Source organism: Vipera berus (assembly GCF_964194415.1).
Source record: "Vipera berus genome assembly, chromosome: 5".
In the NCBI taxonomy this organism is placed as follows: Eukaryota; Metazoa; Chordata; class Lepidosauria; order Squamata; family Viperidae; genus Vipera; species Vipera berus.
The window spans coordinates 31,783,037-31,809,564 of NC_138207.1; the positions used below are offsets into that span (position 1 = coordinate 31,783,037).

At 37.9% G+C, this 26,528-nt stretch overlaps 1 protein-coding gene across 3 annotated transcripts in view; it reads right to left on the reverse strand.

Annotated features, from left to right (window-relative positions):
• The window catches only part of AGFG1 (ArfGAP with FG repeats 1), a 34,054-nt gene extending 8,826 nt beyond the window's left edge, over nt 1–25,228 (reverse strand). The window contains exons 1-10 of one of the 3 annotated variants that reach the window (XM_081328642.1): nt 24,413–25,228; nt 21,356–21,449; nt 20,262–20,377; nt 18,849–19,011; nt 17,583–17,736; nt 12,182–12,301; nt 11,579–11,653; nt 7,376–7,576; nt 1,601–1,781; nt 152–231 (exon numbers count right to left, since the gene is read on the reverse strand). In XM_081328642.1, coding sequence (XP_081184768.1) covers nt 152–231; nt 1,601–1,781; nt 7,376–7,576; nt 11,579–11,653; nt 12,182–12,301; nt 17,583–17,736; nt 18,849–19,011; nt 20,262–20,377; nt 21,356–21,449; nt 24,413–24,579 — 1,351 coding nt within the window. In that variant the 5' untranslated portion in view covers nt 24,580–25,228. The remainder of the gene's footprint in view (nt 1–151; nt 232–1,600; nt 1,782–7,375; nt 7,577–11,578; nt 11,654–12,181; nt 12,302–17,582; nt 17,737–18,848; nt 19,012–20,261; nt 20,378–21,355; nt 21,450–24,412) is intronic. The other 2 variants (XM_081328643.1, XM_081328644.1) reach the window with 2 other exon arrangements.
• Between the last annotated feature and the right edge of the window lie 1,300 nt (nt 25,229–26,528).

Sequence of the window (26,528 nt, forward strand, 5' to 3'; positions counted from 1 at the left end):
AGCACACTGGTTTAGATCATGAAGAGATACAAATTGTCTCAGAGGTAGTCTTAGCTTAAATGCATTTCTATACCTATTGATGGATGCTATCTAAAATATAATCATGCAATCTTCAGACATTGTTTAGAAAGATTATATAATAATATAATACCTCCAAATTGAGCAGGAACACTGGATGATGCAGGCTGCGTCTGTGTATTAGCACCAACTGGAACTGTTCCAAAAGCATTACTGGAAATAATTCATATTCATCAGTTGTACATTTGTACATTTTCAGCTAATCATTGTACATGAAACTTAAAATTCAGCTTAACTGAGCTTTAGAGAGAATCTGATTTGATTTGATTTGCAATCATTTTCAAAATGATGTTAAATAAAATTAAAAATTGTGACCTCCAGGTAGCTAGTAACATGCATAGAAAATAAAAGAAACCGGTAAGAAATTAAATTCAGAACAAAAGTTTTGTTTTATTTGACAGGAATGTCAATAAAGATGACATGTATTTTCCTATTAAGAGAGCATAAGATTAAAATTAAAAGAGGATTACAAATATAAACATTCATAAAACTTAAGATACTAGAAATGTTAATGATTAATCTTGAAAAAGTCTAGTTTCTAGTTTGTTCCAACTTGACAGTATTTTTGGCAGGTTTTTGAGCTACTACAGGTAGTCCTCAACTTATGCCTGTTTAATCAGCAACCATTCGAAATTACAACAGTACTCAATAAAGGGATTAATGACCTGTACTCAAAGTTATGGCCCCTGCAGAACCCTGTGAAAATGGGAACAAAATTAGAATGTTTGGCAATCTGCCTGCCCTTACAATTATCTGCAGACACAACAGCGGCCCCACCCACCTATCTTCCTCCTCATCCTGGCCTGTATCCCATCCCTTGGGCCTATTTCCCAGCTGGCTGGGTCCCAACACACCCTGGGGCCTCCTCTCTGTTGTTGCACTTTGCTTACCTTTTCTGAAGATCACATTTGAGAAAGAGAAGGGGACAATCCACCGTGCCCTCCCTACAGTACACAGAAGCATGTGGTGCCATACCAGAAGTAGGCACTATTCTGAGAGCAGCCACAATTCTTAGACCACAGGACAGAAAGTGAAGAACAAGTGCCTCAGGAGGTCCTGGGAGGCCCTGGGCAAGCCATATGAGGGTTGAGAAGGTGCTACAATGCTGTCTCTGAAGGCCTCCCCCAACCTGTACTCCACTTAATCACTGCAATGTGGAGAGCATGGATTGTGATTGGTAAGCAAAGTGTATGGATACCTTGCTTAATGAACACCATGACTTATGACCATAATTCTAGGCTCAATTGTAGTTGTAAGTTGAGGACTACCTGTATTTTCGCAGGCAACAGTATATTTCTCATTTCAGGATAAGATATGGGAGCAAAGACAATATAATTCTTGAGATGGAAATGAGCTATGCATCTATTCTAATAATGGTTTGTTCTTGTTGACTCTCATGGAAAAGTATCTGATTTTTCAAGTTTTTTAAAAAACCAACATTGCACATTAAAATGATGCCATTTCATGTTTGGTTTGTTTAAACACAAATGATTTACATTAAATTTTTATCAGGAAAGACTACCTGCTAACATTACTGGTGGAAGTATATGCGTTACTAGTGGTTGCCGTGGAGCTGAACACACTGTCCAATTCTGCTAGAGCTGCATACTTGTCTGAAGATGTACTTGTATGACTTGGAGCTGACACAGCAGGAGCTGCTGGTCCTGTACTGGCAGCAAAACCATTTCCTTGCTCGTTACCACCTAAGAAAAGAAGTACCGCATTAAACATTCACACAATATTTCACAATGCAAGTTAGCCAATTCTCTAGAAGTATTAGAGAATAAGCATTTTTTTAAAAAAACCAAACACAAGATCATATTTTCAATAAAAGACTTTTTGGGAAGGAAAGAGATTTATTTTTCAAATATTTTATATACATAGCCACTTATTCATCTTTTTTGAGAAGGAAAAAAGCTGTACAAGAGTTCCCAATCAGGAAAATTCTAAATTAATGCCACACAACTACAAATAACATATATTTAAGATTAAATAGATGAGACAATATTGTAGGCTCTGCACACATTTTATGGCTTTCATGTAGATAACTAGTTTTAATTCTCATTGATGCAGTTAAACTGAACATATAAAACATAGCTATAATTTCTATAATCCAGCAACGGATAAAAAAAATTCCATGTAACTGTGTGAAAAAATGGCCTGAGCCAAACAAATAGCTGCTACACGTGAATGGTTCGTCACAATGTGAAAACCATGTGGATAACCATTTGTGTGCTGATTTTGACTTGATGGTACAAAAAATGAAAAGAATATCACTGCACATTGGAAACAGGAAACTTCAAAGAAAAACATTTCATCTCCACTAATATGATTCTAGAAGAAATAAAACTGTTTTCTTTCAATGCATAGATCAGCATTATATTTAAGGTTATTATATCATACACACACACACTCCCCTTCATGGATTACTGCCTTGTCGTGGCAAAGGGGCTGGCGTAATTCAATGAAGCTATGAGTATGCCGTGCAGGGCCACCCAAGACCGACAGGTCATAGCAGAGAGTTCTGACAAAATATGATCCACTGGAGAAGGAAATGGCAACCCACTCCAGTATCTTTGCCACGAAAAACCTATGGACAGTACCAAAAGGCAAAGCGATATGACACTGGAAGATGAGCCCCTCAGGTCGGAAGGCGTCCAATATGCTACTGGGGGAGAGCAGAGAGCTAGTACTACTAGCGCCAGAAAGAATGAAGCGACTGGGCCAAAGCTGAAAGGACGCGAACTAAAATGGACAGGAATGGGTGAATTTAATTCAGATGACCATCAGGTATACTACTGCGGGCAAGAATCCCTCGGAAGAAATGGAGTAGCCTTCATAGTCAATAAAAGAGCAAGAAAAGCAATACTGGGATACAATCCCAAAAATGACAGAATGATCTCAGTTCAAATCCAAGGCAAACCATTCAATATCACAGTAGTCCAAGTCTATGCCCCAACCACCAGTGCTGAAGAGGATGAAATTGACCAGTTCTATGAAGCCCTACAGCACCTTATAGAACTAACACCAAAAAATGATGTCCTTATCATTATGGGGGACTGGAATGCTAAAGTAGGAAGCCAAAAGATAACCGGAATAACAGGCAAGTTTGGCCTTGGAGTATAAAATGTAGCAGGGCACAGGCTGACAGAATTTTGTCAAGAGAATACGATGGTCGTCGCAAACACTCTTTTCCAACAACCCAAGAGACGGCTCTACACATGGACATCACCAGACGGTCAACACAGAAATCAGATTGACTATGTGCTCTGCAGCCAAAGATGGAAACGCTCTATACCAGGGGTGTCAAACTCAATTTCATTGAGGGCCACATCAGCACTGCAGTTGCCCTCAAGGGGCCGGGTGGGTATGGCCTACTGGGTGGGCATGTCCTACTGGGTGGGCGTGGCTAAAGTACGTATGGCCTACTGGGTGGGCATGGCCAGCTCTACATCGTTGGCATCAAGGGTGCCTATGGGGGCCTGGGCAGGAGTGGGACAGATCTGAGGGTCTCTGGTAGAAGGAGGGTCTCTGGGCCAGGGCCAAGGCAGTGGGGGCCGTTCCCTCACTGTTTCCAGGATGGCTTTGTGGGCCACATGAAACCACTTTGCGGGCCGAACCTGGCCCCCAGGCCTTGTGTTTGACATGTCTGCTCTATACAGTCAGTAAAAACAAGACCAGGAGCTGACTGTGGCTCAAGCCATGAGCTTCTCGTTGCAAAATTTAGGCTTAAACTGAAGAAAGTAGGGAAAAGCACTAGGCCACTCAGATATGAACTAAATCATATCCCTGATAAATACACAGTAGAGATGACAAATAGATTTAAGGAATTAGATCTGATAGACAGAGTGCCTGAAGAACTATGGACAGAGGTTCGCAACATTGTACAAGTAGCAACTAAAACTATCCCAAAGAAAAAGAAATGCAAGAAAGCAAAATGGCTGTGTGAGGAAGCTTTGCAAATAGCTGAGGAAAGGAGGAAAGCGAAAGGCAAAGGAGAAAAAGAAAGATACACCCAACTGAATGCAGAATTCCAGAGAATAGCTAGAAGAGATAAGAATGCCTTCTTAAATGAACAGTGCAAAGAAATAGAAAGAAACAATAGAACAAGGAGGACCAGAGATCTCTTCAAAAAAATTGGAGAGATGAAGGGAACGTTTAACGCAAAAATAGGCATGATAAAGGACCAAAATGGCAGGGACCTAACAGAGGCAGAAGAGATTAAGAAGAGGTGGCAAAATTACACAGAAGAACTATACAAGAATGAGCTTAACGTCCCTGATAACCACGATGAGGTGGTCACTGACCTCGAGCCAGACATCCTAGAATGTGAGGTGAAGTGGGCCTTAGAAAAACTGAGCAACAACAAAGCTAGTGGAGGTGAGAGTATTCCAGCTGAGCTATTCAAAATCTTAAAAGACGATGCAGTAAAAGTGCTACACTCAATTTGCCAGCAAATTTGTAAAACTCAACAGTGGCCACAGGATTGGAAAAGATCAGTTTAAATTCCAATTCCAAAGAAAGGCAGTGCCAAAGAATGTTCAAACTATCGCACTACTGCACTCATTTCACACGCTAGTAAAGTTATGCTTAAAATCCTACAAGCTAGACTCCAGCAGTATGTGGATTGAGAACTACCAGAAGTACAGGCAGGATTTCGAAGAGGCAGAGGAACTAGAGATCAAATTGCCAACACACACTGGATCATGGAGAAAACTAGGGAGTTCCAGAAAAACATCTACTTCTACTTCATTGACTATGCTAAAGCCTTTGTGTGGATCACAACAAACTGTGGCAAGTTCTTAAAGAGATGGGAGTACCAGACCATCTTATTTGTCTCTTGAGAAACCTATATGCGGGTCAAGAAGCAACACTGAGAACTGGACACGGAACCACTGATTGGTTCAAAATTGGGAATGAGTCCGGCAAGGCTGTATACTGTCGCCCTGCCTATTTAACTTATATGCAGAGCACATCATGAGAAAGGCAGGGCTACATGAATCAAAAGTTGGAATTAAGATTGCTGGGAGAAATATAAACAACCTAGGATATGCAGATGATAGCACACTAATGGCAGAAAGTGAAGAAGAACTAAAGAGCCTCTCGTTGCGGGTGAAGAAGGAGAGTGCAAAAGTTGGGTTGAAACTTAACATTAAGAAAACCAAGATCATGGCATCCGGCCCTCTCAATTCCTGGCAAATAGATGGGGAAGAAATGGAGGTAGTGACAGATTTTATTTTCCTGGGCTCCAAGATCACTGCAGATGGGGACTGTAGCCAAGAAATTAAAAGACGCTTGCTCCTGGGGAGGAAAGCAATGGCAAATTTAGACAGCACACTAAAAAGCAGAGACATCACCCTGTCCACAAAAGTGCGTATAGTCAAGGCTATGGTCTTCCCAGTTGCAATGTATGGCAGTGAAAGTTGGACCATAAGAAAGGCTGAGCACCAAAGAATTGAGGCCTTTGAACTATGGTGCTGGAGAAGTCTCCTGTGAGTCCCCTGGACTGCAAGGCGATCAAACTGGTCAGTCCTAGAGGAGATCAACCCTGACTGCTTTTTAGAAGGCCAGATCCTAAAGTTGAAACTCAAATACTTTGGTCACCTAATGAGAAGGAAGGACTCACTGGAGAAGAGCCTAATGCTGGGAAAGATTGAGGGCAAGAGAAGAAAGGGACGACAGAGAATGAGGTGGCTGGATGGAGTCACTGCAGCAGTAGGCGTGTGCTTAAATGGACTCCAGAAGATGGTAGAGGACAGGAAGGCCTGGAGGAACGTTGTCCATGGGGTTGCGATGGGTCAGACACGACTTCACAGCTAACAACAACAACACATATACACACACACGACTGGTAGGTGCTTTAAGATTCTTTAGTTCCATAAAGTGAATTTTGTGTACCATATATTTATAGAGTTTTCTTCCAGCAATTAAAAAACTATGGTTTTTCTTGATTATCCAGAATATTTTAAACATGCTTGATTTGACAAATAAACTTGCTTGGCTTAAGTTAAGATAAAATTCCAGAAGAAGGAACTACTGTAAGTTTCAAATAAGGACTATTTAGGTATATAAAAATCAAAACCAATTTGGTTAGATAATAGATAATCTTGCTTATAGATTTACAGCTACATAGGGCAACAACAAAACTAATTAAACAATCAAACTTGCAAGATTGCAGTTGGTGGCTGCAAATAAGAAAACCTGTGAACTGCCCTGAGAAACTTATTATAGCGATGTGTCCATCTATATGCATGTATACACTCACCTTCACATATAGGTAGTCCTTGATATACGTTTCCATTGTTAAGCAAGACAGTTGTTAAGTGACTCATTTTATGACTTTTTGGCCATGGTTAAGTGACTCACTGAAATTATTAAGTGAATCATGCGGTCTTTAAGCAAATCTGGCTTCCCCCATTGACTTTGCTTGTCCCTAAGAAGGTTTCAAATGACAATCCAAAGACCCTGGGATGCTGCAACCATTGTAAATACATGCCGGTTGCCAAACACCTAATTTGACCACATGGCTGTGTGGATGCTGCAGTAGTCATAAGTGTGAAAACTGATTGTAACTGACTTTTTACCTTTCACAATTTCACTGCTGGCTTCTCCATTGGTCAAAAGTTGGAAGAGAACTACTCATATGTGAAATCATGCAACCGCAGGATGATGTAACAGTCATAAATGCCACTGGTTGTGAAGTGCCTAAATCTCAAACACATGACTGCAGGGATGCTGCAACACTCATAAATTTACTTTTTCAGCATCATTGTAACTTTGAATGGTTACTAAATGGGGCAGTCATTAAGTGAGAAGTACCTGTATAACGAGGTGTATTTTTTTAGCAATTTCATCGAGAACAAATGGTAAAATGATTTAAAAACAAACAGAATAAAGATTTTTCTGAATTTATGCACAAAACCCTATGATTGCTACAATTACCATGTGCTGAAATTCTTGATAACTATACTGTAAAAAATCTAGTGCCTCAGACACAGAACTTGTTCAATAGCTGGTAGAACAGAAATAGACTCTGATGCATTATATCAAAGAAAAAACAGTACATATCAATATTTTTATTATATTACCCTTATTTTCACCAGAATAACTAAGTTTGCATACATTCCAGTGCCTCAAACTTGCAAGTAACATGGTTCAGGTTTTATAGGCAACATTGGTATTGATTGTTCATAATAGGAATTACTAAAAATCTCATGGAATTTAATGTACATCACAGAACAAACTATAGCCATGATAAATAGTGTAAGAGAACAGGTCAAAGAATAAGAATTAGTACCTTGCCCTGTGAAGATATTATCTAAATTAGCAAGAGCTGCGTATTTATCTGCTGACTGGAGACATGGTTTATTCACTACAGCTTTACTGGCTGCAGTTATGTTGCTCTGAGAACCACCGAAGGCTCCAAAATCAGCACTGGAGGATTTGGGGAAGTTATCAAAGTGTGCAAAGTTAGCATTCACTGATCCAGCGCTCCCACCTGCAACAAAATAAGTTAAAAAGTTTTCAAGCTCATTGAAAGTCTCTTCAAATGTATCTGGTGACCATGTGTTCTAATGTACTTATAGGTCACACTTTTTATAAAGTTTCTCTATTTCAAAATCTTGATTGGTTAAAACAGGTATTTTAAATTCCAAATCTGGAAGCCCTAGCCTTATCAGCCTCAGATCAGAGTGATGGAAATGCATGTTGCAGCAAAACTAGCCTCAACAATTCACACAAACATGGTTTTGTTTTAGGCTCTTATCTCTTTCTGCAACTAAATTAAATTGAAATTCCTTTAATAAAAGAATATTTGATAAGTTCCGATAAACAGCACGTCTTTAATTTATTAAAAAAACTATTAAATTAAGAAGTAAATATATCACTTCATATCAATTTAGCATGGTCTAATTTCTTTATAATTTTTAATACTATATTACTATGAAGAACTAAAAGCAGGAGAGCTAAAGAGGAGTGAATTATATTATTAGGGAACAAAATCCTCATGACTACTTCTGGCAATCAAATATTCAATGTTTTAAACTTTAAACTGCAAAAGTGAATGCTAATGTTTGGTGCTTGATTACACAGCTCTCTTTCCCTTTGAAGAGATTAGTACACGCAGTCTTCTTCCACAAAAATAAGAGATGAAAAACTGTGACATTCAGATGCTACTAAACTATAACTCCTAACATCTTCACTACTAGTCACAATGGTTTGAGCCACTGGAAGTTGTAATTTAGTGATTATTTTGCTGGCTGTGGATTGGGTAAGGAAATTATAAGATATTTGAAAGGCCAGACTGGGTTCTACATCAAAACAAATACTCTGTATTATAACAAACTAGAATAAATAGCAACAATAACATCATCCAAAAACAATTCACTGCTGGATAGAAGCCTTTTCATTAAAGGTCAGGGTAAAAAATCTATTACTCTAGTCCAGTGCAGGTTGCTAGATATGTTTTCATTTACCCACTGAAGGGCTGAGAGAGAGTAACTGGTCCCAAAGGCTACCAGCCAATTTCTATGCTTAAGGAAGGGCTAGGCTAGAACTTGCATGTTTCCACCCTGTTCAGGTCTTTAACACTGTATCACATTGGTTCTCAAACCCCAGAATATCACTTTTTAATTTATTTACATAATTTATAAGGCCACCCAATTAGGAAACTGTGATTCTGAGTGACTAACATGGGATTGAAACATAAAAGAAGGTAAACAATAAAAATAAAAATTGAAAAACTCAGCATAAAACACTTACAGAGATCAAAAACATTTACTAGACTGGTTCATCCAACATCCTGGCCTAATGCTGGAGAAAAAAAACAGGTTTTTCAAACTTTATAGAACACTAACACAATTGGGCTCATTTGAAACTCAAGGGTCATATTATTCCAATGGGCAGGTGCTGTGACAGAGACAGATGACACTAGTTCATAGAGGAAACCTAAGTATGTCCACTCTCTTGGATCTCATGGGATTGGCAGACATAGACAGTGATAGGCAATCCCAACTTGGACTTGTGCTATGAAAGGCTTTGTAAGCGATAATCAGTATCACAAATTACAACCCCAAACCAGTGTAGTTCATGATATTACATGTACAAACCAAGGTGCACCCACCACTACCTATGCTGCAGGATTTTCAGCCAACCAACTGTCCTGCATAGGATGGAGTTGTGCAAATGTCCCTTTTGCCATAGTAGTCACCTGTTCTTCAAACAAGAACCACGGGTACAAGACAACCTTCAAAGTACATGCCAGTTCTGTATGGGAGAGTGGGACTCCATTCAGAACTAAAGACAGAAAACCTCCAGCTTCAGGTATCCCCAAAACCACAGCCACTTACCATAGCTGATCTGAAGCACATGTATCCCCATCCATACCCCCTTAGCCTCCAAACACTGGGGAAAACTGATAGCACCATTTGACCAGCCCTGGTCACAGATAGATAGCTGTGTATCCTCATCTAATTGATATTAATCCTGTGGCTATGGATGACCTTACCAAGCAGCTTCATATAAATGCTGAATAGGAGATGAGAGTGTAAAGCCCTGTAGATGCTGCAAAGCAGGGGTGTAGGGCCGAATCTTTTCCCGCACTAGCATCAACTGGAACTGGTCCCAGAAAAAAAGACAACTAACTTTCCCCTAACCTTAACTTTCTGAAGTCAATCCAGAAGGACACTATGTTCAGTGCTGTTGAAAACCATTGAAAGATCAAGGAAGGCCAGGATGGATGTGCTGCCTCCTTACTGATCCCACCAAAAGTCGTATACTTATATATCAATGTTTTCAGCACTATATCCCGATCTGAAACACAACTACCTTCACAGGAACTTCTCCAGTCATAATCATCTCCTCCCTAAAGGATGCATTCACTACTTTGTGGATATAACTACACATCATCTCCTAGGAACTCTTGACCAACCATGAGGGTTGTAGATCTAATATTCAGGTGGCTGCTTTCCCACCTCAAGGCCCCTGTTCATCTTATCAGAAATATCACAAAAACATATCACAGTCAATCCCAAAGGACCCGAATAGCTGATCCAATTCAGAGTGGATCCAAGTGACTTTATCCAACACATGTACTAAATAGTCTTCAGAGCCTTGCAGATGTTCCTCAGAACCTCCTTTACCCAGGAGGGACCAGATCACCTTGAACAGGGCTACCAGCCCTGTTTGTGGACATGATAAAGAGCAGAAAAATAAAGAGCTGCTCTTATCATCATGAGGTAATCCTTAATAAATGTTTTCTGTTTCTCCCCAGGATCCTCTTCTCCCATTTCAACTGCCAGGGTTACTCTAAAAACTAGGAACTTTTCAGAATCCACAGCAGAATCCTATAGGCACATATGTTACAAGGCTGTTCCAAGCAATGAATAAAGCCTCAGCTGAGCTGCACAGAGCTTCAGAGAAGACTCTAAATTCCTCTGAAACCCAAAGGAATCCATCAGGCACCTGGGACAGACCAATCAGATGGATTCTTCCATTCTGTAGTACAGACCAGCTACAGATAACTCCCAAGGCTACCTGGGAGTGATCTGCCCACAAGAACGGACAATAACATCTCTCAACTACAGATCATATTGTCTGCGCCTGAGATAAAGAACAGTTCTATAACCATAACTGCTACCATGAACTGATCCTTCAGTAATCTGCAGGAAACGCGTGGTGACTATGAACTCCCAAGCCAATCTCACCTTGTCCCAGGGAAAGGCAAATTAAAGCCCCTCACCACCCAAGTACTAAATTTTGGAAATTCTACTAGCAACCTGACCATAGCATCAAACAGTTCATAGCAGGGCTGATGAACAGTAGCAGAAATCCTATTTGATCTCTAGAGTCAACTATCATTATCAACCGTTTTCATACCCTGTTATCTGCAGAGCAGTGCTGCTAAAAGCTACCAAGTCTCTTGGTTAATTATGATAACTCCACTGCCCTTGCCCTGAGTCATGACTGGTGGGAACATTTCTAAGAGGGGAACACCTCCCATAGTGTGCAGGAATGTTTTGGTGATATATTCTAGGCTGGTCCTCTCATCCATTATCAGATTGTGGAGGATGGGAACTAGTATTATTAAAGGCTGATCTGGCATTTGGCAGCAGCTGCAAAAAGCCTGGGCCAATAAAGGTCCAAAGACAGGCATAGGAACCAGGACAGGAGGCTGGAATGTGGAACCAATGATATATTAAAATTGAACTATATTATACAATAACCTGAAATGCTTGAGATTTCTGTGAATGCTAAAAATTGTATTACATTTTCCACTTATTTGCATAAAGAAAACCATTGTAACTATGACTTTTACTCTCTACATTTGGTGGGATACATTCTCAAGTGCAAGTAAGCCAATGTACTAATAGCAAGCATGTATTATTAGGTAGCATCTTTTGAAGAAGAACAAGTAAGAAAACTTGAACATGATACAGTGGAAATGAGATAAAATGTCACTATAAATTAAATGAGCTGAGTTTCCCACCTTGGTGGAACTTACTGCGCATAGACTGGCCAGGGAAAGCAGAAGTAGTAAAGTCACCAAAACTGCAGCTAGATGAAAGCGTTCTGAACGCTGGACAGCCAGAAATTGTGTGAGGGGTTAAAGTTAACAGAAAGGAAAAACAAAAAATTTAAAAGAAATCTTAAGCGTTTTTAAACAAGGAAAATGAAACAGAAAAGTGATCAACCACCGATCAAGACATACCAATTAACATTCCAGGAAAAATTATCACAGCATAAAACAAATAAAGAGGAAGAAAACAATAGTCCTTACACATGAGGTATTTTAGCCAAACCAATGTATCCTGGTTCAGAAAAAAAAAAGATTTTTAACTTAGATATGATCCAATATTTTTCCAATAAATAGTATTTACATCATGTGTAGGAGTAATTCAAAAGCTATAATATAAAATCTTCATGCATGAACACAACCCACACCAAATATAGCAAAAGAAAAGAAACATCCATTTTTCAGGTTTCCCCAGAGCTTCAGATTATGTGCGTTAAGACAAGTAGATACAAGGAGATCTAAGAAATATTCCAACTATAATGTCCAGATTAGTTTATATTAAGAGAATTAACAACATTAGAGCATTTCTACCTGTATTTTGGTGCTGAAAAGCAGACTGACTTGCTGTGGGGAAACCACCAAAATTACTCGAAGCATTAGACTGTCCAAATGCATCAAAGTTTGCAAAACCTGCGTTTGCAGAGTTCTGCGCTGTAAAGTGCAAATGAACAAAAATATGTTAATGATATGAAAACAAAAGATAAACTGAACAGAACACGATAACTATACTTTAGGATAACTATACTATTTGAAAATACAATGTACAGGACAAACATTTTCTTATATATATTTTGCAAACCTACCCTATATGGAAATGGCTGTTCTTTTAATTCTATTTATATATAAAATATTTTAGATCTAATATGACAACAGAAATGAAAATACCATTCTGTGATCCCATTATTATACTATACCCTGGTTATTACTAATTTTCTTTCTGAAACCCCACAAATTAATTTTAAGAAAAATAAATTATACATATTGCTAAGCCATAATAGTGTTATTTTTTAGCTTACTAAAATGGAATTAGGTGTGCTTTGCAAACCATAAATCTATTATATAAGATGAATTCACATATTGTTCTTATCCAAAATAAAATAACATTATAGTTCAACATTCAGGGTAGAGGTGCATCCTGGCCAGATGCTGTTCCTGACACCTACCCAGAATATAGTAACAGCAATAGCAGTAACAATATACTGCTCCATAATGCTTTACAGCCCTCTCTATGCGATTTACAGAGTCAGCCTATTGCCCTCAACAATCTGGGACCTCATTTTACTGACTTCAGAAGGATGGAAGGCTGAGCCAACCTTGACCCTGTTAGGATTGAACTCCAGGCTGTGGGCAGAGTTAGCCTGCAATACTGCATTCTAACCACTGCACCACTAGGACTTATATACACACACAAACACACACACACACGTGTGTGTGTGAGAGCCTTGGTGGAGCAGTGGGCTAATGCCTCCTTAAGTAACACCAGCTGCCTGCAATTAGTACAGGTTCGCATCCCACCAGGCTCAAGGTTGACTCAGCCTTCCATCCTTCCGAGGTAGGTAAAATGAGGACCCAGATTGTTGGGGGCAATAAGCTGACTTTGTAATAATGCCGCTTGGGGGGGGGGGGGCAAAAGCCCTAATAAGCAGGCATATACATAGAATGAAGGCTATTGCTAAGCACATTGGTTTGTGCTTAAATTGTAAGCTGCCCTGAGTCTTCGGAGAAGGGCAGGATATAAATGGGATTAAAATAAAATTAAAAATTAAAAATTTATATATATGTGTGTGTGTGTGTGCGTGTGTGTGTGTGTGTATGAGCTGCAGTGGCAGCTCATATTTGTGTAAATTTTTTTGGGTTGCTAACAAAGAATAAAGGGAGACCAATATGATCATTTCAAACTTATTTGTTCTCATCAGTCAGCCATACCCTTCTGAGATTCGAACCTGGGCCGACTGCATCTTAAGCAGTTGTTTTAACCCCTAGGCCACAGGCTCTTTCTCTCTCTGTGTTAGCTGAGAAGCAAGGAAGATGTGTGTTAAATGTTTTGTTAAGCATTCAGAATACACTTGCTTAGTCCCAGACGCAGGACAAATCTTATTTCCTGTTTCAGCCTAGCCCAAGGCCATCTACAGGCAGTAGCCACAGCAGTGGCAGCTCATATTTGTGTAAATTTTTTTTGGGTTGCTAACAAAGAATAAAGGGAGACCAATATGATCATTTCAAACTAATTTGTTCTCATCAGTCAGATGGCTCACTGATGAGAACAAATAAGTTTGAAATGATCATATTGGTCTCCCTTTATTCTTTGTTAGCAACCCAAAAAAAATTTACACACACACACACACACACACACACACACACACACACACAGATATATGTATGTATGTATGTATGTATGTATGTAGTATAGGGATTACAGGGTCATAAAAAAAGAGTTTATAGTTCAGAATTATGTGTGAGATCCAAGCCACATATTTTAGCTGAGGCACTTTGATTTGAAGTATATTATGATAGAGATGTGAGAATAAATGGTTTTACAGATATTGCCGAACTGCCACTTCCAAAATCTCTTTCTATTGGTCATGTTAGCCTGTGCCCTTAGGAGTTGTAGTCTAGCAAAGGAGGACATGGTTTCCCTCCTGAGCTCTGTCATGTCGTATCACTGTCAGGGAGGTAATAGAAAACTATCTCTTCGTGTTTTTATGACTTTTATTTTAATTTTTCTCTAAAAAGTAATTTTATAATTTCAAAACTTTTTGGCAAAATCCAAAGCAGTGTGCAACTTTTGCAATTCCCCATGTATATGACCAAAAGCATTAAAAATGAGAAATTCTATAATACTTCTTTCCAAGATGCATGAAACTGATAAACCACTAGAATTTACATATTATTGAGCTTACCAAGCATAATTCTACTGATTTCTGAGAATTTACTGTTTTAATAACCAATATAAAACATTAAAGGCATATGACAATAAAGCAAACCATGTATATAATTGCATGAAGAAAGTAATGTTTTTAAGAGGTAAATCATTTTCAAATTTGGGAACACTGCATAAATAAATATTACTTATGACTACAATAAATTTACCTTTAATATATCACATAATGAAATAAATGAAAACCAAAATGCTTTCTTAATAAAGATATATTACAATCATTTACATAAGTAAATGTTTATATAAACTTGAGTGTTTACTGGATTGTTCAATCTAGATGAAAAACAGCCTCTCATTACTGAACAGTTACTGTCAGCTAATTACTATATAGTATCTAAGAGTATAAGTATGTAATGTAGTGTATTGTATTAACATATTGCTTTAATTGTAAAAATGAGATTGTTAATGTAACATTTAAAAATTAAAATATAAGCAGATTAATAGCTTTAAAAATTAAAACATAAAACACATTAATAAGTATCTACCATCAAAAACAGTGCTAAAAACCCATCATATTAACCTATCAACCACATGTCTGAATAAAAACAGATGCCAATGGAAAGATTAATGAGAGGAAAACAAGTTTGGTACTCTTTGCAGGGGCTTTCAAATTCTAGCAGCAGCCTCTAAAAAGTCTTTTTTACATTTCCATCAAACTACTTTTCATAGTTACAGGGTATCAGAAAATAGGAAGAAGGCAGTCTCCGCTTAACAACCCTAATTGGGATCTGCAACTGAGCCACTAAGCAAAGCAGAGCTAAGACCATAGAACAGTCACAGTTTGACTTAGAGACCACTTGATTTAATGACCAAGCTGCTAGTGCCAACTATGATCACTATGTAAGTGATAGCTGTACTGTTAACTCCTCATCGCCAAAGTAAAGATCTGCCTTCCAGAACTCTTGTAAGTGTTAGGAATATTATGTTTATTACATTTTTATCCTTTTTAAATATATAACTCAAGGCTGACCTTCATTTCTATACAGCAACAGATTTAGAAAAACTATTTTACATAATAGTACAGAAAAGTTAAAACGTTTAAGCAAAATGAAACTAATAAACAGCATGCACAGAATATTCATTTGTGTTAATTTAGTTATCTAATTTATATAACTATCCATCTCATAGAACAGCTTACAACAAGTTAAAACAATCAATTACCTAATAATTATAATTATTAACTATTATTAGTTAACTACAAAAATGACTTAGATCAGTTTGCAAACTATAGATAATGCCTATGGGAAACATCTTCTTTCTCTAATTTTTTTAAAGGTATAATGGCACCGACAAGTCATTATCCAATCAAGTAACAGATTCCCTGTGAATGGGGGAAATGGAAGAGAGGATTTACAAGGATCCAGTACCACCAACAGAAAATTATCCATATCTTCAAGGTTAACTTGCACATTAAAGTGCTTTAAGAAAAGAATGGGAGGGTGCTAAAAAGCCCACATTATTTTATTTATCTCCATAGCTGAATAGCTCCAACTTAAAAAAGAGGGGGGAAAATCTTCTCCTGCCATTCAAGCACTTGTGAGATTCAGACATCAGAACTCTGTGCTGAAAATGCTTTTTAAAAAGCATGTTACGAGTCCTCCCACCCATTCCAACACACACAGAAACATACAACGAAGTCTTTATTCCAGTCCTACAGATGATTTAAAGAATTTCAGAATCAAAAAAAGAAAAATAAGCATTTGACATGCTGAATATTAAGATTTTTTGACAGCTCTGGCATCAGATCTTTTATAGAACATGAGCTCTTCCTCAGTTATTTTAAAAGAAATATATGCCTATACATGAGTCATATAAAGCTACAGAGTACAAATCATGAGAGTTCTCCCATTATTGTTTATTGCTTTTCCTCCCATTGCATTCTTGGTTAATATTGTTAATATCCTCAAATATATTAAATGTGTGACTACTATTACGACTATTAGGGTTCTATCCTTCCCAACTGCTTCCCTTTGATTATGAGTAATCTAGATCAATAAAAGACAATCATCAAACTGATTTAAAGAGGAGTCCCAATCTTCCTTTTACCAATAATCAAAGGACAGAATAACCCTTGGCATTTGTCCTGGCTAGCTACTAGTTCTTGAAGACAGAAAGACCTTTACCAGAAGCATGTCATAGATAGAGGAGAGCTTGTTTCTTGGATCTTGTATGACCTTGTGAGTTAGTAACTCTTAATATCTAAAAAGCACTTCTGTATTGCTCATTTTATAGACTGAAAATTTCGTACCTCAATACAGACACAGCTTCTTGGCCATATTAATTCTGCATTTGTAATCATTTCTGATTGTAATTTTGCCCAACATAAAATTGGCAGGAAACTGATTGCTGGTAAGAGTTAAGTAAAACTAATAAACTACTTCCTTATTAAACTGCATGATTGTATTTCTATCTACTAGGTTTAAACTTCTAATAACCTTGTTTAGCAGTCTTAATTTTAACCTATTAGCATAGTTCATTATTTTCATTATTTCTATAGATAACACTGAATATTTTCATATTAATTACCTAATAGCATATAGCTATTGTTTTATAGATTAATTGTAATACATTACCATATGTAGTTTTAATAATTTTAATCATAAATTATTCACAATTTGTCCATTTTGTTCCTATGATAATTATGTACTGTACATTTTATCTTTTAGCTATTTTGCTTAAATTTTGTATACTTAGATTATTATATCTAGGAGGATTCATAATCTCATAATTTTAAATGTTGTTTTATTTGGCCTCGACTGAAACAAATTTGACTATCTCTTCTTCTTTCTCAAATCATTGCCAATATTATAGAAGCCAGCAAATTTGGTTTTCATGGCTTTGTTTCCTATTTTATTTTTAGGTTTCTCTCTCTCTCTCTCTCTCTCTCTCTCTCTCTCTCTCTCTCACACACACACACACACACACACACACACAAAGTGTGAGCTCAATCTCAGTATTTATCATGATCAAACCCAAGATAGTAAATAAAATTACCTGTATGACTGTTGAAGTGTGCAAAATTAGCAAAATTTGCAGTAGCTGTGGTGTGTGGAGCAGGAGCAGCAAATATGTCTGAACCAAGATCACTGAGAAGATCAAACTGTTTCTTTTCTTGTGACTGCCCTTGAGACCGAATTGTAACAGGAGACTATAAACAAATTGCAGTGGGTTAAACAAGCATGAGTGGAGTAACTAGAGCAAACCAGAGTATCATTCCTAATATAGAAAATATCAGTTTTATAAATGAACTTACTTTTCATCCAGATGAAACAATTTAATTTCTACATTGTAATATGCTATAGATCTGGCACTTCATCAGTAGACTAATACAAAATAGCATGAAAAATTCAAACACACGTGTGAGACACACAATATAATTCACTCCCGGACTCTAATTAAGGAAACAGAAATGTGTGAAAAAATTGAGATCAAAGACTAGGAAGTTGAGAAAATATGTGACAACCTCCAGGTCGAATATCCAAATAAAGTCCAGGATTTCTTTCATTTCTGAAAATCTTACAGGTTTATTGAATACATGACATGTCTAGATTAAGGAAAACTAACTCTAAAATCCCAAGACATCTAACCAAAGCATATAACAATGACATTCCCAGCCAAATCTCCCAGATGTCCACGCAGTTCATGTAAACACATTCTTATTGTTTTGAGAACTATCTTCTTCACAGCAGTCAGAAAGTCCTTGAAAAGTTTCTGTACATCTTTTTCTCAACAAACATCTGCAGAACTGGAGAGTTTTTGTTTCTCCAACTAACCCATACAAAGCTCGTATCCTCTCCCTTACTCTAATTACAAGATGAAAACAATAAGGCACATAGCTGCCAGGTTTTCAGTCTTGAAAAAATGTCAGTACTATAGAAGCTTAGATATTGGGAGAATGCAAGGTAGATCTCCTAAAACTACAAGGAGCAACTTTTATGTAAAAACTCAACAAAATATAGGTGGACAAAAAGACACCCCCCCCCCCGAAGGAACAGATTATTGAAGGATGAAGAAGTAGAGAAAATATGAGTGATATTGCCATTATGGAAAACTCAAGTTTGTTCTATTAACATTTTCAATAGAAAGATAAAGTAGAATTGGATTGAATTGTTGAGGAGATAGATTCCCTGAAAGCCATCAGGGCAAAATTAAATGATACAGAACAGCTACATAGTATAAACTGAAAATATGGGTCTGAAGAAAGATTTTAAACAATAATTAGTAATGGGTTCACACACTTTTTAAAAATACATTACTTACTTGGGTAGGTGTGTCTTTATTTAAGTGCAGTGCTGGTGCAGACTCTCCCAAGAGAGATTTAAGTGGTTTAACTTCTGGAGTACTGCTTGTACTACTAGCAGAAGATCCAGATATAGATGCATGGACAGAAGCCACAACTTTTGCTTGTTCTGGAGGAACATACCTAAAATGCAAATTAAAACATTTGTATTTACCACAGCATTCCCAAATCCATCATTAATAAAGGATGATGCAACAATCCTATTCTAGGCTTTCGAGAGCTGGAATTAACAATATGGCTTAAGAAATTATAAACCCACTTTGATATAATAGCTGTAATGTAAGAAAAACAGTAAGATCAAAGATTTAAAAGATTAAACTGGCAAATAATTTAAATGCACTGAATAATTATTAAGATGTAACTGGTTTAAACAAATCACAAATGTGCAAGGTAAATAGTGAACGTAAATAGAGTTAATATAATCTAAATGGTTGAAGTTCAACTTCTACAACTGGAACCATGTGTATTTATTTGTAATACCTAATAAGATATACTATTACAAGCTGAGCAAAATACATTATTGTACAAAGCTGAAAAAATAGGTATTAGCAACAAGTATCAGCCTAAAAAATACTAGAAAAGAAAATTTTCAGCCTGTTAAAAATAGCCCTAAGAATTGCTTCAGCCAAGAGTTCTACTATTTTACTATACCAATAACTGTTTAAAGAAAAAAAACACATATTGTGAATATTTGTAAAGCATAAATGCAAATACACACTCTCTTTAAATGTTAAGTCAAAAATATTTACCTAATTTTATTTTATGTGTTAAATCTCCTTAAAGCAGAAGCAATCAAATAAGACATGATGGGGGGTGGGGGCGTTAGTTAATTTATAAAAACAAAACAAAGCCTTTCTGGCCTAAGCCTGAGAAAACTCCACCATAATAATTAATGAGTGGGGGTTATTAAGAGGTAATCTGGGGAAACAGCACCAGAAAATTAATTCAACTGGACACTGTCATGTTCTGGAGAATGAACAATAATTAGGTCAAGAAATGAATAAAAGTCAAACATTGGATTTGGTCAATTAGTTTAATATTTAGTACTTTTGCTCACAATGCCTTTTAACCTTAGGGGAAAAAAAGGCAAGCTAATTGGTGATTACTAGTAGAAAGTAGTAATTGTAGTACTTACAGTTGTAAAAATTAGTAGGGGTACTATAATATGTACGACAAAGGAGATTCAATGATTTTTAATTTGACTTTGGTAAGAAATTTTCCAGTAATACCCCAACAAGGTAAGTATTGATACAAATAAAACAAGTATATGTTTAGGCATTCCACTGGAAATAGGAAATGTTCTATATGTTATAATACAAATTCTTTTATTATAAAAAATTTTATAATATTATTATAGTAACATTTGTACCAACCATCTTTTTTTCTCATATTTTTCTTGTAGAAATTCTTTGACTTTTTGAGGATCCCGGAAGTCTGGAATTGCTGATGATCTATCATCAAATAATCCTAGCCAAATCTGTTTGCATACCTTTTCAAAGAGAAACAATATTAAATTAAATGTACTTCCATCTGATCACTTAATGCAGGGGTCCCCCACCTGTGGGGCATGGCCCGGTACCACGCCATGGCCACCTGTCCAGAGGAATGGCTGGCGAGTGTGCACACTCCCCACTTGCACCGTCCCACAGGCACTAGCAACCCTGTTTCCGCATGCGCAGAGGCGCTGGTGCCAGCGCTGCTGCAGGTGCACATGGCCCATTTGTGTAAGCACGTGGGCACTAGCACCACCGCCATGCGTGTGCCCATTTGTGCATGTGCACGCAAGGGCGTGCACACCCCTTTCCCTGCTCCTCCCTTTCCCTCCAGGATGCCAAATATTCACATTTGCTAAAAGATAACTCTGATCAAATTAAAAAATAATGGTTGATTCAAAGTTCCAGATTTATTAGTCATTTCTTACCATTATTTTTAGTTAACATAACTATGTAACTTAAGCTAGTTATGACTAAGCTTCTTGGAATTCATGTAATTGGGATATCTTGCTAATGTCTAGAAAAAGGCTTTAAATTCAGTCTTACACATTCTGATAATTTTAAGATGATTAAGCAATTTCTTGTTTTCTATATCCCATAAAACATAGCCATAAACGCTTCAGCAGCACTGTGTTGCAATATTAACAGGAATAGACATCTCAGGAAATACCACCCATATTTCTAGGAAGTTCCACCCATGCTGAAAAATTCATTCCAACAGCATGCTGAATAATAAAGAGGGCAGAGAAAAAGCTGAAATGCATCAATGAAACTTAAACAAATGATTCACACTACATGGGTTATTTAGAGTTCAACTTCAGCTCACAAGTACCAGTGTACTTACAGTACATACAACCCAAGAAAATTTCATGTTCTTATTTCAGAAGTTGTCTTATCTTTTTGACTAATATAATACACTCATTAAAATTGTATTCTCCATCAATTTACTTATGTATTCCATACTGAATACTTACTTCATTCCCATGCTTCTGAAGAAATTCTATTTCTTGCTGTGTGAATGTGGTCATTGAAATGGACTTCACTCTGTGAGGTGGATTTAAACCTCTCCTATAAAATATTTTTTAAAAAAGTGATTGTAGAAATTTTTCAAAAGTTGAAAGAACTTTTAACTACAGTTTAATGTTACTAGTGATAAAAATAGTATTACAGTTAATAAATCATAAGAGGTATAACAAATATAAAAGTTTCTTAATTTTGAAATAAGTTTTGATTCAAATATTGTAGAAAAATTGGGCCTAATATTTCTAAATGAATTAACAGTTCTAAGAACTTGGCTATAGCTATCAATTAAAATGTTAGTTCAGAAACCACTAATTAGCTCTTTTAAGATATTTGCTTTTTTACAAATATAAGCATAATACAGGTTTTTAGAATTCCTATGGAATTCTTTTAGTCTGCTTTCTTAAGAGTTTATTTGAACTTTTCTTTTAAAGTGTTCATCTGTTAAATTTTGACTAATGGTATGGGATCAGAGACATAAAAATGCCAGAGAACTCAAAAATCAGTTAGATTATGGAGAAACCCAACATTAAATTTTGGTAGAAATATTATGAATTTTACTATCTTGCAATATATATTACAAATTCTAGAAATGCCAAAAACTAATAAATTTATTTCATTTAATTGTGAGTGACATAACCTTCACTAAGACACTATGAACCTGTGTTTGAAAATGATTTTGGTATATATAGCATACAGACAACTATTAAAAAGTATTCTAGAAATATAAAGGTTCTAGAAACAAATGTCATAATTCTCTACATGTAGATACTACATGTCAGAGAATGAGGTGGCTGGATGGAGTCACTGAAGCAGTAGGTGTGAGCTTAAATGGACTCCAGAAGATGGTAGAGGACAGGAAGGCCTGGAGGAACGTTGTCCATAGGGTCGCGATGGGTCAGACACGACTGCGCAGCTAACAACAAGATACTACATGTACATAGCATTACAATATTCTGCTTAACATAGCTTGAGGATTCCAATCAGGAAGCTCATGCCTTCCCCCAAATATTGTGATTTCAATAAAGAAATTTGAGAATGGGTCAGCTTTATGTGGTGCCTTCATTCTCTCCTGACATCTCTCAACTCTAAAACACCCACCACTACCACTATTAATGATGCTGGCTGAAGATATTGGGAATTTTAATCATTATTTTTAATAGAATCTGACAAGGGAAGATGAATCTCAATTATGAAACTCATAAACAAATATCACAGTAGGACAGCACATGCAATCTGAGGATCTACCACTAAGAGAAACACCACCATTATATAAAATTAATATATTGTACTGGGAGGTATTCGTGACTTCATGGCAGCAGTAGTTTAACTATGTTTGTTTGAATTGGTAAAGGATTGCTTGTAAAATTCAATTCAGAATTAATTAGTGGGATTCTTAACAGCTTAACTATTGCTAATTAAAAATTATCAATTGTTGTACTAAATATTTCTAAATTTTAGCTTTGCTTTAACAGATAATCCACTATTATTCTATCATTTCATAATACCAACTTCACAAAATTGATTACTTTTTCAATGCAAAATAAAGCATATTGTTCACTTTGAAAAATTCATAAATTTGAAATCACAATTCTCCCATTTTTCCCCATATATAAACAATTTTATATAAACAAGATTCTGATCAATTTACACCAGTACAGATAATAAATCTTCATCTAAACCTGGAACATAATTATTCTGTGTTTTGGTGTAACTTTGGTAAATAATGTCATAGATGATCAAACTAAATCTGTCTATTGTAACATGATATATTGAAAAAAATGTAAAAGTACTGAAGATTACATATACTGGACAGCTATCTAAATTTCACAGACTATGAAAACTAATTCATATTCTTTCAAAATTATGTGCACGGTTTGGCAATTATGTAGATCATGTGATAAAAATATATTAACCTCTCAAATTTAGAGATTAACAAAAGCTTTAAACTGTTTCCTGGAATAAGCCCTTAAAGTAACCCTTAATATGTTTAATTAATTATTGTTTTTACTTCCTCAAAATATGTTCTGTTAGATCACGGGTGTCAAACTTGTTGCGTCATGTGACGTGTTGTCACATATCACAACTTTTTTTGCATTGCCTGAGCTGGGGTGGGCGCGGCCTCCACAGGATGCAACCCGTTTGCATCATGTGCAGTTTGATACCCCTGTTAGATATTTAAAAAGGCATAAGCAAGTTATTACATTTTGAAAATGCATTCAACAAGTTTCTCTGCTTCCATTTTATATATCTTTAGAATGTAACTGATTCTTCCCCATCAGAAAATTAGCACATTAACTTCACATACTTGCCTCCGTAAATACCATTCATTTTGCATTGCTACAATCCATAGTTTATTACATACACTAGGAACAAACTCTCATTTTAAGCAGTGCTACGTACACTTGTGGAACATGGCCACATTAGGTTATTTCCCAACCTCTAATCCTGTACTTTTCTCTGGTAATTTCACTTTATCAGCTTTTTGCTTTCTGGTGGTCTCTCCAGTAGGCCGTGTCTTTCAAACTGCCTACAATATCAGGCAAATTCCTACTGGTGACCAAAGTAACAGTCCAAAATCCTCAATCTCATACATTTCTTTCTGCAGATACTGTAATTGCCTTACTTCTCTTCCCGCCACGACTTAATATTTCGGGGAGAGGGGAAAAATCCCCACTTCCACTTTTGTTGCGCTCTTCACGCAGGCCGAAGTCCTCTATCCCAGGGGTCTTCAAACTTGGCCCTTTTATGACTTGTGGACTTCAACTCCCAGAATTCCTCAGCCAGACACGCTGGCTGAGGAATTCTGGGAGTTGAAGTCCACAAGTCATAAAAGGGCCAAGTTTGAAGACCCCCTGCTCTATCCCAACGGGGGGGGGGGTTTCCTCACAAAACCCCTTCCCCGCCTAACCGGGCTTTCTCCCTCCTCCTCTCTTGCGCTCGCTGCCTACTCAGAACGCTCGACCGTTTCCTCCCGCCAAGCGGTCGGCCCTTTCTTCTCCTCAACTCACAGGATGCCGGAGCAGGAAGTACAAACGAAGCTGCCCACCGTCATGTCGGTATAGGTGGGGCCGCGCTGGTCGCAGTCGAAGCACTTGCGGTTGGGCGGGAGGCTGCTCATCTCCCTCAGCAGCTTCAGGTGCTTCTCCTCCTGCTTCCGCTTGGCGCTCGCCGCCATGGTCTCCGCCGGGGGCGGGTGGGGAGCCGATCCCCGGTCCGCTCGAGAACCAAGAGGAAGGCGGCAGAGGAGAGGCAGGCACCGTCCCGTTCGAGCGGTGGCGGCGGCGGCGGCGGCGAGGGGGTGGGGTCAGCCAACAGAAGAGCGAGAGTCGCTCCCACTCGCACAGCCCAACGGGAGAACAGAAGAGGCGAGGGGGAAGAGGAGGAGGAGCAGGAGCGGCGAACTCGAGCCGGGCCCGGGGCGGCTGAATGACGAGCCCAGGCGGAACCTGCCCGACACTTCTTCCAGAAACGAGGAGAGGAGCGCCGCGGACGCTCTGACATAAGGCGAAAAGCGCCCCCTTCCGCCCGGGAGGATTCCCCGTGCCGTCTCTTTTCCTCTCGGGAGCCGGTTACCTGGCGTGACCCTGCAAATCAGGGGAGGGGGCGAGACGCAAGCTGAAGTTGGGACTTATGACGTAAGGAAAGGGGGTTTAAAAGAAAATGTGCCGGCGAAAGGGGAAGAATCGGTGTACCGAGCCGGGCCGATGAACTGACGGTCCAAAGTCCGTGACGAACACCGTGTGTTCCAAGAACACACGAAGAACTTCCTGAATTTGAATTAACCTGCAATCGCGTGATCTCAATGAATGGGATTAAAGGGTCATTCTGGCACTACTTGGAGTCCTTGTGTTTTTTCCCGACAAATAATTTTCAGGAGCCTGAGGCTCTTGTACGTGGAGGCATCTGTGTCACTTTGATTTGTCATAGCTGATGAGCTCCGACAGTGAGATTTCTAAAAGTCGACCTGTCGCTGGATGAGCCTCTGAATCCCTGCTGCTCCACTCGACTTCCCACTAATCCGTTAGCGAATATTGTGACATGCTTCTTTCGAAGTACAGAAAGCAAGTATTGCTCTACAAACCAAGAAGACTTGCAAAACACCCCCTGCTTAAAAAATCCAGGGGGGAAAAAGTGGCCTTCCCAATTTTGCTTGTGTCCTCCTGAGATATTTTACCTTTATCCCTATTTTTATGATTTACTATACTACTACATGAATCCAATGTGTAATTTATCCAGTGAACAATGCTTCAGCAATTTATTAATCAAATTTAGACACTGCCCATCTGATTTTGAGTGATTTACAATTATAAAAAAACATGGAAATGCCATAAAGTGACTTTGCACAATCTGCTAAGCAACTAGTACTATTGCTTGGATTTATATTAACGTCTCAGGGGCCAGCAATTTGCAGAAGCAGTGAGATTGCAGGCCAATAGATATAATTATTTTTATGACCATTATTGCTTGGTTGGATTGTGGCTCATAGACACAACTTTATTTTGGCTGTACTGCCACTTCAACTTTTTCCCATACTTTGTTAACCTAAAATTAAACTGTAATGTAGTGGGTCCGACGCAAGGAAGAGACGCCAGCCGGAGTACGGGTTCAGCTCTTTATTGGGGGGGGAGTTTCCGTACTGGCAAACAAGGGCTACCTGGCCTTATATACCCGGCCAGGTAGGTAGCTAGCCAAAGGGGTTGGCCCTAGGTTTCCCACCGAAGCTAGGTTTCCTGCCAAACCGTCCAGGCCCTAGTGGCCGCTGTTATACAGGTGACCTGCACCTGGATACATAACAACCCTTAGTTTTAACTTCTGGTTTCTGCAAAAGCAAAGTTGTATTTTATATATTCTCAAGTAAACATCTGGATCTGGAGGATGAGTTGTATATATGTTGCTGATTAAATAGCAGTTGAAACATCCTTTGAATTCCTTCCTAGTTAGACCATTTTATCTGATATTATTAAACTAGCTAGCTGGTTTCATTTTTGTTTTACTATGTATTAAAATCCTTTAAACATACAAGTAGTCTTTCACAGGCAAAGCTCTGTTTTATCACTATGTTGTGATTCTTTCCAAACATGTAATGATTGTAAATTGTCCAGCCTCATTCTCAATGTGCTGGGG